The 16,030-nt window shown below is 36.4% G+C and overlaps 1 protein-coding gene and 1 pseudogene across 6 annotated transcripts in view; one reads left to right on the top strand and one right to left on the bottom strand.

Moving 5' to 3' along the window:
- The window catches only part of SPAG9 (sperm associated antigen 9), a 134,073-nt gene that overhangs the window by 35,313 nt on the left and 82,730 nt on the right, over window positions 1-16,030 (bottom strand). For all 6 annotated transcript variants that reach the window (XM_086686951.1, XM_086686952.1, XM_086686954.1 and 3 more), the window contains 3 exons: window positions 12,914-13,121; window positions 12,295-12,394; window positions 6,468-6,589 (listed from right to left, as the gene is read on the bottom strand). In XM_086686951.1, coding sequence (XP_086543077.1) covers window positions 6,468-6,589; window positions 12,295-12,394; window positions 12,914-13,121 — 430 coding nt within the window. The remainder of the gene's footprint in view (window positions 1-6,467; window positions 6,590-12,294; window positions 12,395-12,913; window positions 13,122-16,030) is intronic.
- On the top strand, window positions 8,005-9,208 carry LOC147574264 (copper transport protein ATOX1 pseudogene; annotated as a pseudogene).

Raw genomic sequence — 16,030 nt, 5'->3', positions numbered from 1 at the left:
ATAGTAAACTATAGGCTCAAATTTTAATTTATAAATTTTACCTGTCCTTTAGTAACCTTATTTTGTCTATAATTTTATTTGATATATCTACTTGTGTAGGTTATAAAATCATAATTATCGATCATAAAACAAAGCTAAAGATTTTGTTAGCCAATTCTTTATAACTGTTAGTCTATATTTTGTTTCTCATAGATAGTATTTCAAAATGATTAAGACTTTTCTGCCAAATATTCTAAAAAGTAGCAGTACTTAGAGAAAAAAAAAGAGTAAGCATTAATACAGATCAAAAATCATTTCCAAATCACTGCTGATATTGTAGGCTTTTTGCCTAAAAATTAGGTCTTACTAAGAGAGAACTGGCAGAAACAAGGCCAAAGAAAGACAGAACCCCAATGCAGATGAAACCTTACCAAAGAAATTATGGTCTTAAAGCCCATGCATTCCATGTAAAGCAAAAACAAAGAACAAGAAATGTTTTATGTAAGAAACAGCATGAAAAAAGATTATTAATCTGTAAAGTTTTATGCATGATATGAAATACATCTGGAATCACAGTGTTATGATTTAATGCATAATGATGTGCAAAAGACAGAAATTAAGATGATTTCCTTCATTTATAAGGATGCTCTTTGATATGTTTTACCAATTCTTTTACACAATGAAAATGGATTAGAATGAAAACCCCACATCAATAATATAAAGTTTCCCTCCAAGTGCCACCTCTGAAATGATAATGTTCAGTTATTACTTTACAGAATCCTGTTTAATAATTTAACGAGGACTGTAAGGTCGGCAGATAGAGCATTCAATGCAAGATCCAATGCAATGATCTTTAGGGAGAAGAAAGTTATTTAATTTGCTAATTATAAGAAACTGAAGAAATAAAACAACACACTAGGGAATGTATCTCAAAAAGTTACCAAATCAAAAAAGCAAAACAAAGCAAAACAAAAGACCCATCACTCACTTAACCCAGCTAATGCTGGAAAATACACATTCGGCAGAAGAAGTAATATTCACACAACCCAGCAAAACAGAAGGGAAATATCCTAAAGAAATTTTTCTAAAGAAAACTACATAAGGAAAAGGAATTGTTTTTTCTTTAAATAATTTTTTTAAGGGTAGTATTTCTAATGGCTTAAAGATTATTTAAAACAAAACCAACTTAGGAATGCTAAAAATTCAATGCTTACATATACGGAACTCATATTTTGTCTATTATAATTATCTCAAATACTCTCAAAGATCAGGGTACTTCTACCATGAAGAATTAAATATCAGAAACAGTAGCTTATTTAATCATCTATATATTCTTCAAAAAGTGAAAATAAAGACAAACTAAAAAAGTTTCCAGATTCCAATTCCAAAATGAATTTTGGCAAGATACTGCTGAAATATGTGCTTTAAACACTAATGTTAACTTCCAATAAAGCTTTACAGTCAGAAGAAATAGGGTTTAGATTGGTTGAAAAAAGCTTATGTAATGACTGTGTTTGCTATAAACTCTCAAGCATGTAGGGAGATAAGCATAAAAGCTGAAAATATATGGGAGGCAAAAAAAAAAAAAAATAGTTGAGCAGAAAAAAATGATGAGAAAGCATTACATGAGGATAGCAGCCAAGAACACCTAGCTTAAAAAGCAGTAATATTAAAGTATTTAAAAGCATACACACCAGAATATTCCCCTGGGTAAGCAGCCCAAGAGAAAAATGAATGAGAATCACAATTAGATTGTTTTTAGAAAGCAAGATCTATGCTCATTTGTGACAAAATGAGAGAAAGGAGACAATAAAATTTAAAAGATGTAGAGAAACCAACCATTAGCTGAACACAATGTAAATATTATAAATAAGAAAAAATCTTGAAATATGTACCATATGGGAATCATATCTGATAATGTAGTTTCTAAAGTTTACACATTCTCAGGAAGAGTTCTCTCAAAATCTAGTGTATAAATTTAATATGTGGTCAATAGGATTGTGCAAAATTTTCATTTTGAAATGTACTGATAAAAACTAACTCCTAACTATAAGAAAAACATAACTTGAAGTGGCCCCATTTCTATTCAAGGCTTCAACCAAACATAAACGTAGATCTAACATATTTGCCAACTTTACCTATTAAAAAACAAGCAAACAACTGCCTGGCAGTTTTGTAAATCATAGAAGTCTCCCTTGGATGTTAGCACCAATCCTCAAGCTACGTCCATAGCTGGGCCTCCAAATGATCTGTTAATCCCTTGAGAAAGTATGCACAATTTTGTCTACCTATACATGCATTTTCCCAAAAGTACACTGCTTTCTTACAAATTCTCCCATAAAGGAGTTCTAATTCTAAAAGGTGAAAGAATCACAGATTTAGAGGTGAAATAAAACTAATAGAACTACGTAGCAATCCATTCACTAAACTGCTGTGCTGTGTGCTAAAGACTCACTAGTGAGCAAAGGACAGAGTTGTCTTGGCCACACAGAGCTTAGAGCCCCAGGGAAAGGAGTATGTATACAATTATAGTAAAGAACAAAGTGTGGCACATCGAAGAAAGTGAGGTCCATGAGAATACATTTCATGGACAATGGAGCTTTAACTAGGGGATCAAAGCAGAATTCCAACAAGAGGATATGCAAGGGGATATAGAAAGACATAGATATATAGTTTTTTTGTTTTTTTTAAAGAAAGGGAGCAAACAAGCTTTGGTGATTGGTTCTCAAGGAAGCAGGAGAGATCCTGAATGGAGAACTGAGTGGACATTGAGCTCATTCATTCACTGAGACAGTACACTCTGGGGTAGGAATAGCCTTGAGGAACAGGACAACGAATGATGAACTGAGCTTTAGGCACATCAAGTGTAAAGCCCTATAAATCATCTTAGAGGTGTCTTGTGGGCTGCCTGGAAGTAATAGTCTGGGGCTCTAGAAAAAGATCTTAGAAGGAGATAAAAACTGTGGAGCACTTTTCTATGAAAGCCAAGAAACAAGAGCAAATAAGATTTCACAAAGAAGCATGCCTGGGGCACTGATATCTGAAAGGTGGGGAGAGAAGAGGATCCTGTAAAGAAGACTGAAAAAGAAAAGAGGCAGGAAAGAATGCAGGAAAGTCTGTTATCACAGAAACTCAGCAAAGATGGTGTTAAAGACAAATGCTACCTGAGAAGTCATATGAAAGAATGCAGATGGAACCAGAAGGAACCGCTGGATATAGCAAACAAGAAGGCTGTTTCAGGCAAGGAGAGTGCAGGGAAGAATGTCCACACAGACTGCAGGAGAAGAGGTGCGAGTGGGAAAAGGGAGATCCTGCCAATTTAAAGTAGCTACACATTCAAAAAGTCCGCTTTGTTCACTGATGTATCACAAGCATCTGGGAGATACCTCGCTGATACTGCTGCATAAAGCAGAAATGCAAAGAAAGTGAGTGATTGGGTGGAAAAGTGCTGAAGGTATAGGGTCAGAAGAGGGCAGTACTTTGATTTTTAAGTGGAAAAGATCTGAACATGCTTAAATGAGAAAAGAAGAAGTAAAGACAGTAAAGTTGAAAATATAGAAGATAACAAGAGAAAGAAAATCCCAAGAGTAGGATGTATGATTTCCAAGTTCTAGAAAGTGGCCATAGAGAATACATGAGTAAAGTGAATAGAAAAAGAACTGATGAAAATAAAGTCAAAGGATAAGGACAAACGGGGGTAGGGGGAGGTGCCTCTTTTAAATTAAAATCAGAAAAAAATATTCTAAATGCTGAGTATAGGCATAATGATTGCGAAAATTTATATCCTTGAACAAGAAAAGAGTTCTACAATAATATAGTAATTAAGAAAATGAATAATGAATCACAGAAATGGACTATGTACTTATTTATCAACCCAAGTCAATTAAAGAACTTTGGGAAACAATTTTGTTAGTTTCACTATCTTCCATTTAGTATTACACTTCAATTGCTATCACAGAACTGTACAGAAGAGAAGCCAGGGAACACATGTATGACTTGGAAATTTCATTTACCATCTTTGACCACAAGGTATTCATGTAAGCATGAGTCACTACACTTAAGGTAATAGAGTAAAATCTTCTAATCTGGAACATTCTAGAGAAAAATATATTGGTATCTGAAAAAGGGAAAAGACACTAGTTTACAGTCTATTTCTTATTTTCAAAGTAGAAAGGAAACCAGAGTTATCAGGATTTTGCTGTTAACCTATTCATTATGCTTAATTTTCTGACTTAAAGAGTGGAAGCTTTCATCTGATTTAAAAGACCACAATTATCTCTAAATACTATGTGGCTTCTTAACTCTTTACAAAAAGTTAAGTTTGGAACTACCAACCTCAAAAATTATATTATTCAATATTGGATTATGAAGTAATAAAGAGTATACATTAAAAAAGCCCTTCATTCATGGGGCACCTGGGTGGCTCAGTCGGTTAAGCATCTGACTCTTGATTTCACCTCAAGTCATGATCTCACTGTTAGTGAGTTGGAGCCGTGAATCAGGCTCTGCGCTGCCTGCATGGAGCCTGCTTGGGTTCCTCTCTCCCTCTCTCTCTGCCCTTCCTCTGCTTCCTCATTTTCTCTCTTTCTCTCCCTCTCAAAATAAATGAATAAACTTAAAAAAAAAAAAAGTGCTTCACTCTGGTTAAATACAAAGAGCAGCATGAAAGAATTTTGGGGGGTATATTGATTCTGCTGGTGATTATAAATTGTGCCCATTTGTCAAAACTCAAAAAATTCACCATAAAGAGTGAATCTTACTGTATATAATAAACACTTAAAAACTCTTCTTTCTAACATTTTTTGCATATACCCTTCAATTTTGCCAGGGACTCAGTTTCCTAAACAGAACTTTTTATGCATAATTAAATGTTAACTAAAGTTACAGTGTAAATTTAAATGTTAAAAAATGGAATGTTCCTTAAGAATTAATCTTCAGCCCTCCTTGAGAAATGCAAACTCATTCAACTGCTTCCAATCTTTTACTTAGACGTTAACAGTGGAAGTCTATGACTGAGAATAGTTTTATTTATGATAAACTTTCAATCTCCCTTGTGAAATAGACTGTGAGCTTCATTTAGACACAACTTACATTTCCTTCAAAAAAATACTTCAAACTTTTGAGGACATAATGGTAATCAATAAATTTAACACAAATTAACACAAGCAATCCCATTCCATATTCACAAGAACTAACAAAGAGCACCTTTTGAGAACACTATATAGTCTTTATTATAATTACACTAATAGATACAAAAACTTTTTTAGAGACCAGTATCTATTCCAAAGGCATAGGTTTTTAATACGGTAAGATTTTCAATTTCTGTAAGGTTTTAAATTATAAGAAGGGTACATCAAAGCTAACTGACATTAAGTCAGAATCTCATAATTATCATTAAAAGAAACTTTATAGATCACCTAGAGCAGGAGTCTACACATTCTTTATGTAAAGGGTCAAATGGTGACTCTTTTGTCTTTGTAAGCCATATGATCTCTGTTACAGACTACTGAACTGCTGTTGGGTCCAAAGCAACTACACATAATAAATAAACAAATGATAGTGGCTGTGTTCTAATAAAGTTTTATTCATACACACAGGAGAGGAGCTGGATTTGGGTCAGTGAGCCACAGCTGGCTCAATCTTTGAACAAGAATCCAGTTCCTTCATTTCATAGTTAAGAAACTAAGATTGGGAGAGGATAAGCCATTTGGCAAAGGTCACCAGATAAGTACTGAAAGAGCTAAATGCAGTATTCTTTTCAAACCAGGTGTTCTTCAACAACACAAATTCAAAACTGATTACATCCCATAAAGCTAAAACAGAATATTCTGTGTAATCTCAGAAAAAAAACAAGTATTATATATTCTTACTTAATTAAAGTCAACAGAATTTAAGGAAATCTACTTAAGGGGCACCTGAGTGGCTGTCAGTTGAGCACCCGACTTCGGCTCAGGTCATGATCTTGTGGTTTGTGAGTTCGAGCACCACATCAGGCTTGCTGCTGTCAGCACAGAGCCTGATTTGGATCCTCTGGCCCCCTCTCGCTGCCCCTCCCCCACCTGCACTCTCCCCAAAATCAGTAAATATTAAAAAAAAAAAAAGAAAAAAGAAAGAAAAAAGAAAAGAAATGTACTTAAGCCAGGAACTATCTATCAGTCTATACACACACACACACACACCCACACCCACCCCACTGTGCTCCTTATGTGTAATATTGTTCTTGGAATATAGCACAGACTCAATAAAATGTGCTATGTGAATTTCAAAATACAAATTTAAATGCAATTCAATTTGAGAGACATCCACATGCAAAGATGCTTTCATTTAAAATTTTCATAATCTCAAAGAATACTTTCCTATTAATTACCTGAAAGTGCAATCACTGTGTGCTACTGAACTGTTGAGGACATTTTAAAGTAATGTTCAATTAAATCATTTAAAATCTATTTTTAAAACAGTATGATACTTCTTCAGATAAGCTATCATACCTAGTAAATCCGCTCCTTCATCCACATCTCCAATTAGGCCTGAGCCAGCTGAAGACAGTTCTTCAAAGAGAGATTCTGTATTGCGATCAAAAGCTTTGTTCTCTATGCCTTTGGTGGGAGTGCTATGCAACAAAAACAACACAAACAAATCAACAAATGTTACAAAGACGCTGTCAACAGTGTAAAATGAATACAATAGGCAAGTAATTGCCTATTAAATTTATATTTAATACAAAACATAATTTCAAAAGATTTCTGAAAGGTTTCCTAAGAAATTCTCATCAAATTTCACAGATACAATGACTGAAGAGGGGTGCCTGGTGGCTCAGTCAGTTGAGCGTCTGACTTTAATTTCAGCTCGGGATCTCACAGTCGTGGGATCAAGCCCCACGCTGGGCTCTGTGCTGATAGCATGGAGCCTGCTTGGGATTCTCTCTCTCCCTCTGTACGCCCCCCCACGCCCCCCCCCCCCACAACAGCATTCTCTCTCTCTCAAAATAAATAAATAAACATTTATAACAAAAGAACAAAACAAAAATACAGGATGAAAATACAGAATGACAGCCAACAGAGCACTGTTCTGCGTGGCATCTGGCACTGTATAAGCGCCTTACCAAGAATGCCTTACTGAATCCTTGCACCTACTCTATAAAGGAGGCGCTATCATCCCAATTTTATAGAAGAGGAAACTAAAGAGATTTAGGAACTTGCCAAGATTGTCCAGCAAATGAGAGAAAGAGGCAGGATTCAAACCTAGACAGTCAGATTTCAGAATGCATGATGTTAACTACCGTGTTATATGTTATCTGGGTATAACTTGGCATGGCCGTTTTATTTTTCTTTTAAGGGAAATTACAGAATCAATTAAAATTTATAATATAAGTACCCACTGACCCAAAAAGCCAATGTCTAAAAAAATCATAAAAAAACCCTGTCATAAGAAGGAAATTACAAATGTAAAAGGATGATCAGAGTAGCATTCCTATAGTAGCTAAAATTGAAATGACCTAACTGATCATTAACAGGACAGAGGTAAGTTATGGATATACATAAAAGTTAAAGACTTTTAACTTTATAGTTAAAAACATCAAAGTAGAGCTTTACAAACTAAAGAAGCCCATTATATAGAGGTGCTTTTTGTTTTTGTTTTTTTAAAGCAAGTTACAAAACTGTATATATAAGCCCTTTATTGCAGGAATATGGAAGGAAATGGGGAAATGTTTGTGTGTGCACTAACATTATCCTGCACAGGATTTCTAGTTAAACTTGGTGGACTAGACATAGTAATTTGTCACCCAATAGGACATAGAAAATAGATAAAGAAATTGCAGCAGATGAAATGTGAACAAAATTCTGTTAAGATAGAAAACAGGCCAGTAACAGAAACTGATTTGACAGACCAGGAAAATCTGATAAGCCACTGGGGTTTAGGGAGGATTGAACACAGCACGTTGCCAGAACCTCTGAGAAGCCCAGGAATTGAAGGAACCAGCAATCTATAGACAGGTGCATGCAAGGGGGAGCCTAAAACAGAAGGATGGGACAAAAGCACAAGAAACCCTGTGACAGTGAGGTCCAATCCTCCGGAACAGTGACACCTCCCCCCCGCCCCTAGAGAACTCTTGCTTTTGGCTCAGGTCCTGATCTCAAGGTCATGAGATTGAGCCCCATGTCGGCATGGAGTCTGCTTAAGATTCTCTCTCCGTCTCTCTGCCCCCGCCCTGCTACTAACCTAAGCCTAAGCAAACAAAACAAAATCCCACTAGGGTTTTACTGAGTCCAGAAAAAACAAAGTTGTAAAAGAAAGTAAACGTAATCAATATATTCTGTGGCTAAGCTGTGATCAGTATTTATATAGTCATGATGATTTAAATAATGAATGCTAATTTAACAAACACAGAGACAGAATTATATTGGGAGGATGAAAGGAAGGATGGTGATTTAAGGAGCTATCCTTGTCATCTTTCACTGTAAAGCCAACAGCTAGTATCAGCGTTTTTAAAATCTGGTTCCTTGGGGCACCTGGGTGGCTCAGTCAGTTAAGCATCCGACTTCAGCTCACGTCATGAACTCACTGTTCATGGGTTCAAGCCCCATTTCGGGCTCTGTGCTGACAGCTCAGAGCCTGGAGCCTGCTTCAGATTCTGTGTCTCCCTCTCTCTCTGTTCCTCCCCTGCTCTCACTCTCTGTCTCTGTCTCTCTCTGTCAAAAAATAAAATAAAATAAAGATTTAAAAAAAATTTTTAATTACAAAAATAAAATAAAATCAGGTTCCTCATTTGATCCACAGAACACAGAAAGTGATTTGAGTGACTGTTGTCTCCATTCTAGATGCACAGGAGTGTAGCTAACTCATTAGCACAAGGGATGCCCTGGGGCATTAGGACTTAATTTTCTCACAGAATCTCAGCTGAGAAACAGAAGGAGCAAGGAAGAGAACCATAAGGATGTGATTCCGATACCTGAAGAAAAATGGCAAAAGAGAACTAAGACGTGGCTGCCGCCACACCACAGCCTCAGCTGTGCCGAAGCCCAAGTTCTCCATGGACAACCTGTGAAGGCCGCTCTAGTGAGGTCGATTGGGGCTCAACATACTGGGGGAGAGTTGAGCTCAACATTGACCTGCCCCACAAGAAGGTTGGTATCAATTCCGAGCACAGCATGGACACTCGCTGGAGACCCTGGGAAAACAGGCAAAGCTGTTTCCCACCTCGGCCCCAAGTAGCAAGGGCCTGGATCCCTGCTCCCAGGACGGACCAAAGGGGGCATGACGCTGATCCCTCTCCTGCCTTCTAGACAGACCTGGGGCCTGGCAGTCCTGCCCAGCAAGGGGAGTTCCTACAGAGAGCCTTCCTCGCCCTGTTCGTTTCCCCAGAAAAGTTGAGCCACTTTTGTTGGGGCAGGGGGTGGGGGGTGGGAGGAGAGAAAAAGATAATGAAGAAGAGAGAGACACTGCCTACTGGGAATGGGAATGAGGGGTGGGCAGGGGCAAGGGACTACTACTGCCCTTCAAATTTTGTATTATTACCACTTGACCTTAATACTGCATACATGTATGAGTCTAATAAAAATATTTTTAACTTTTACAGAGGTTCAGAATGACAAAAGCACACAAGTGCTTATAAGCAGCAGCATCTCCTAGGCTTAGGAGAGGACAAATAAAAAGCAAATTTCACTTTTTACACTCTGCATTGTTTACATCTTTAAATAAACAGTAAGGAAAAGATGTTTTTGGGAATGCAAGCTGGTGCAGCCACTCTGGAAAACAGTATGGAGGTGCCTCAAAAAAACTAAAAATAGAACTACCCTACAACTCAGCAATTGCACTACTAGGCATCTATCCAAGGGATACAGGTGTGCTGTTTCGAAGGGACACATGCACCCCCATGTTTGTAGCAGCACTACCAACAATAGCCAAAGTATGGAAAGAGCCCAAATGTCCATCGATGGATGAATGGATAAAGAAGATGTGGTATATACATACAATGGAGTATCACTCGGCAATCAAAAAGAATGAAATCTTGCCATTTGCAACTATGTGGATGGAACTGGAGGGTATTATGCTGAGTGAAATTAGTCAGTCAGAGAAAGACAAAAATCGTATGACTTCACTCATATAAGGACTTTAAGAGAAAAAACAGATGAACATAAGGGAAGGGAAACAAAAATAATATAAAAACAGGGAGGGGGACAAAACAGAAGAGACTCATAAATATGGAGAACAAACTGAGGGTTATTATAGGGGTTGTGGGAGGGGGGATGGGCTAAATGGATAAGGGACACTAAGGAACCTACTCCTGAAATCATTGTTGCACTATATGCTAATTTGGATGTAAATTTTAAAAAATAAAAAATTAAATTAAAAAAAGAAAAGAAAAGATGTTTTCACAGGACACAGCCTTTGAAATCAGAGAGTCTTAGATTGAATGCCAGCTCCACTTGCTAACTTGGTAATCTTGGGCAAGTTACTATACAATTCTGAGCTTCCTTGACTGTTAAATGGGGATAAAGATATTTACTTCAAAAGGTTGCAATTAAAACTATATTAAATGAGGAGCACCTGGGTGGCTCAGTTGGTTGAGCGTCCAACTTTGGCTTAGTCATGATCTCACGGCTTGTGAGTTTGAGCCCCGCATCAGGCATTGTGCTGAACAGAGCAGAGCCTGCTTGGGATTCTTGCTCTCTCTCAAAATAAATAAACTATATATATATATATAATTTATTTATTTATATATAAATAATATATAATATATATATTTATTTATTATATTTATTTATAATAATAAATATATATTTATATTTATATTTATAAATATATTTATATATATAATATATATTTTTATATTTATATTTATATATTTATTTATTTATTTAAATAAATTAATTATTTATTATATTATATTTATTTATATATTATATATAATATATATAATATATATAATATAAATAATATTATTTATTATATATTATATTTAATTATAAATAAATAAATTAATTAAATAAATATTTATTTAAATATTTATATATTTATATATTATATTTATATATTAATATATATATTTATATATGTTTATATATGTAAATACATATATATATAAAATATTAAATGAGGATAATGACAATACCACCTAACATTTTATTAAAGTAGGCCCTTTGCCAATGGTTTAACATACATTTACTTCTCACAATCATCTTAAGTATTATCAGAATTCTTTCCTTTTCTTTTTTTTAATTTTTTAATGTTTATTTACTTTTGAGAGAAAGAGAGAGACAGAGGCGTGAGTTGGCGAGGGGCAGAGAGAGGGAAACAGAATTTGAAGCAGGCTCCAGGCTCTGAGCTGTCAGCACAGAGCCCGACACAGGGCTCGAGTTCATGGACGACTGGAATTCATGGACTGCTAGACCATGACCTGAGCTGAAGTCAGACGCTTAACCAACTGAGCCACCCAGGCACCCCAGAATTCTCTTTTATGGATGAAAAAATATATCTCAGATTCAAATCCAAGGCAGTATTTGAACCCACATAGTCTTACTCTAGGTTCATGCTTTTAACCATGTCTGCAGTGATCAATCAATGGTAATTTTACAGTCATTATTATTAAAGGATAAATGTTATGGATGATCAATCAATGGTAATTTTATAGTCATTATTATTAAAGGATAAATGTTATGGATGAAATTAGGAGAAGGGAAGTAGCTCCTGAGTGACATTCTTGAACATCCATATGCTTTAGACGACCTTGATTAAGATTTAGATGACACATAACAGTTCTCTTGCCACCACTAAACAGCCTCCCCATGTAAAATGAGACTGATTTCTTCCAATAATGATAGCATTACAGTTTAGGGGGTGGGGGGAGTCGTTTTTGTTTTTGAGTAGGCTCCAACGCCCAGCACGGGGCTTGAACTCACGACCCTGAGATCAAGAGCCATATGCTCCACCAGTTGAGCCAGCCAGGCACCCTGAAATCATTTTTTAAGGGGGTACATAATCGTTTTCCTGATCTGGGGAAAGGAACAAAGTTTGCTCAAATTGTTACTTCCCCTACTCCTGTTTCTGTTTCCTCAAATTCCAGAAAGTATTGGTTACACCTTGGCTGTCTTTTTCCCCTGTCCTTCCATATGTTTCTAACCCCTGATGCTGCAATGGCAACATTTCACAAAATATTTAAACCATTTCAAAAGTGGAAACTGGAATATAATACCAACATTTCTTCAGCAAAACATTTGAATGCATTTTTTCTGCCCAGAGACCAGAGAACAACAGTATGCTTCTGGGAGAGGGGAAAAGGAAGGATAAGATGTCTTAATTTAACATTTACGGTACCTTGAGCCTTTATATCCACTGAGATCTTTGTCCATATCCAACTCAGGAGTGGATTCAATGATTGCTTGAACTTCTGACTTCTCTTCATTTTCAGCAGAACCTTAGGAAAAGGACAAGATGACATAAATAATGCATATATCACATACTGCCCCTAATATAAAAATCCTGTTGCTTTAATGGTTGTAAATTCATCATTTCAACATAAAAAAATTTTAAGGAGTGGGTTCTAGGAAACATGGGGTTAGACAACATGTCATATATTCAATTAACAGTCAATATCAGAAACCGGTTTGTTTTGGGTTTCTTGGGACACAGTCCATTGCATCTCAGGCCAGAACGCCTTGTTTTTGTTTTTTACTAACTAAGGAGTGAAACACAGAGAAATTAAAGATGAAGACTTATGATCTAAGGCCAGGGGCAGAAAAAGACTGTTCTCCTGCGTTTCAGGCTCCCCAAACCCAGCTGTCCAAAATTTTATTTGATCATCACCTCTTTTCAGCTTATTTACAATTGAAGATAATTTTATAACTCTAAAGCAGTAACACTCCTAAAATGTATCTTTTCATACCCACATGATCTTTTCCAGAAAGTAACTGAGGTAAGAACTGAGGTCACTTACCTGTCGATACATTTCTAGTTTCTTGAGCTACCTGTACTTCAATATGCTTGCTTATCTCTGACTTATTTGGTGTATCTGCAGCCTTCACAAATCCTTCATTATCTTCCTTTAAGGGAGTATCCGTAGGAATTACTGCCACATCTGACGCAGCTGTTGATGCTGGAGTGGTAGCTTTAGATCCTCCTTGGCTAACATCAGAAAGTTCATCCTACAAAATAAAAAGAATTATGGTAAAATCTTTAAATGATTCATTTACTTTAAACCGTTTTCTTAAATGGGTTAAGGAAAAGACTTACAGAGAGAAAATTCTATTAAAAAATCAGTAATAGTCACTGACTGAAGGGCACCCAGGTGGCTCAGTTGGTTAAGCACCGAACTTGGGCTCAGGTCATGATCTCACAGTTTGTGAGCTGGAGCCTTGTGTCGGGCTTTGTGCTGACAGCTCAGAGCCTGGAGCCTGCTTTGGATCCTGTGTCTCCCTCTTTCTTTGACCTCCCCTGCTCACCCCGTCTCTCTCTCTCAAAAATAAATAAACATTAAAGAAAAAAAAAAAAAAAGACTTAGTGAAGTGCTTACACATACTAAGTATTTAAAGTGTTAGCAATTATTACAATTTATAACAATACACTCTGCACAACTCTGAGAGTTCTGAAACACATGGCCTAAGGCAAAAGTATAAATAAACGTAACTTATTATGCTATGGTGGGGGATGATCTTTAGTGACTTTTATTTCTCCCTTTAAAATGCTATCCTTTTTAACTATTAAAGAACGTTGTTAAAAACTAACAATATACCAAGCAAAATTAAAGCATACTCTAAGCTTTGTATTACACCATCTGAGAGATTTAGGTTGGTTTTGGTGCTGAGAAGTCAGAGTGTGCTCAAATTCAAATTTAAAACTCTACCCAAGTATAAGAAAGCATTTTTGTCATACGGTCAACTACTGGTGCTATGGTGGACAGAAATTACAATGAAAGCAATCACACTTGGAGAACTTTATCACCAAAACTCTTAGCTTTACAACATTAAAACATTTTCACCTTCATTATCATCTCCTAATATTAATTTGCTATCATGAATTTTGATGTAGTACAAATTTCACTACCAAGAGTAGCTGAACAAATATAAAACCAATTACCAGATGAGAATATAGATTTACGTAAATTGTATTTGCTGTGGCAAATCAAGAGCGCTTTATCCAGAAGATGTGGTGTATATATACAATGGAATATTATTCAGCCATAAAAAAAATAATTAAATCTTGCCATTTGCGACAACATGGATGGAGCTAGAGAATATTATGCTAAGTGAAATAAGCCAGTCAAAGAAAGACAAATACCATATGATTTCAGTCATATGTGGAATTTAAGAAACAAATGAACAAAGTGGTGAGGGGGAAACAAACTGAAAACCAGACACTTCACTATCCTGAACAAAAACATGGGTCGCAGAGGGGAGGTGGGTGGAGGGATGGGTGAAATAGATGAAGGGGATCAATGAGTATACTCATCTTGATGGGCACTGAGGAGTATATGGAACTGTTGAGCCACTCTCTTATACACCTGAAACTACTATAACACTGTCAGTCTCAAATATAACACTGAAACTAAATATTTATAAATAACTGACATTATATGACTGAATATATATATACATATATGTGTGTGTGTGTATATATATATATAAACTGAATAAATAACTGAAATTAAAGTTTAAAAAAAGTTCTTTATCCCTTCCACAGTGTCCTGCCCTCAACTCTTCATCCCTATCCCAGGCTCTGAGGGTTGTTGTTATTTTTTTCCCCTGATTTTTGTTTGTAAATGATGAGAGACGTAAAACATCACAGAATGTGAATGCCACTCCAGCATGAGTTACCCATTTAAGAGTCTGAGTATTGTGACTCTATTGGTGGGCTTGAGCTCTAACACATGGTTAAAACCCAAGTGTTTGCCAATGATGTTCATCCCAGAAAATGTGTGCTATTCTCCACATTTATTTATTTTTGAAAGACAGAGAGACACAGAGTGTGAGTGGAGGAGGGGCGGGGGGGGGGTGGGGTACGACACAGAATCCGAAGCAGGCTCCAGGCTGAGCTGTCAGCACAGTTTGCGGGGCTCAAACCCACAAACCATGAGATCATGACCTGAGTTGAAGTTGGATGCTTAACCGACAGAGCCACCCAAGCGCCCCTACATATATATACTTCTAAAGAAAGAGTGTACATATGACATAATTTGTAACAGCAAAAAACTGCAAACAACTTAAATGCTTCAAAACAGATTAAGCAAATTACACCATATCCATATAAGAGACTAATATGCAGCAATTAAAAACTGTGTTGTAGAAGGGTACTTCCTGAAATGGAAAATTTTCAAAATATTTTGCAAATGAGACTGGGAATTGAAAGAATTCAGTGCAGGGGTGCCTGGGAGGCTCAGCCCGTTAACCATCTGATTCTCGATTTTGGCTCAGGTCATGATCTCACGGTTATACGATTGAGTCCCTCAGCAAGGAGACTGCTTGAGATCCTCTCTCTCCCTCTGTGTCCCTCCACCACTCACGTGCACACATGTGCACACGCACACTCTCTCTCTCTCTTTCAAAAACCAAAACAGAACAAAAGAACAATTCAGTACAGTATGAGCAATTTAAAAAAATATGGCTAGAAAAAGCTCTGTTACAACAATGATTTTGATAGTGGTTGCGACTGGGTAGTTGGATAATGAGTGATTTTTGCTTTTCCTTTTGCCCTTGTTGGCATATATATATGTATATACACACACATATATATACATACATATATGCATATACATGTAAGTAGAAAAAATTACAAAACTTAGAATATAAATCTATATATGTAGTCTCAAACTTCTAGCTATATAAAGTGGCTACAGATAACAGGTAAAAAAACTTTTTACTGCTTTTAATATTTCTCAGTTTCTAAATTTTTTAACGGTAGGCACGCATTACTATCATAAAAAGGAAAAAAGTAAATTAAGTTTAAAATCAATTTGAATTGGGGCGCCTGGGTGGCTCAGTCGATTGAGCATCCGACTTTGGCTGAGGTCATGATCTCGTGGTCTGTGAGTTTGAGCCCCGCGTCGGGCTCTGTGCTG

The sequence above is a fragment of the Puma concolor genome, chromosome E1 (genome assembly GCF_028749965.1).
Source record: "Puma concolor isolate L17-30 chromosome E1, mPumCon1.1.hap2, whole genome shotgun sequence".
Lineage (NCBI taxonomy): Eukaryota > Metazoa > Chordata > Mammalia > Carnivora > Felidae > Puma > Puma concolor.
Note: the sequence above shows the minus strand (reverse complement) of the source record. Positions and strands in the feature narration are given on the sequence as shown.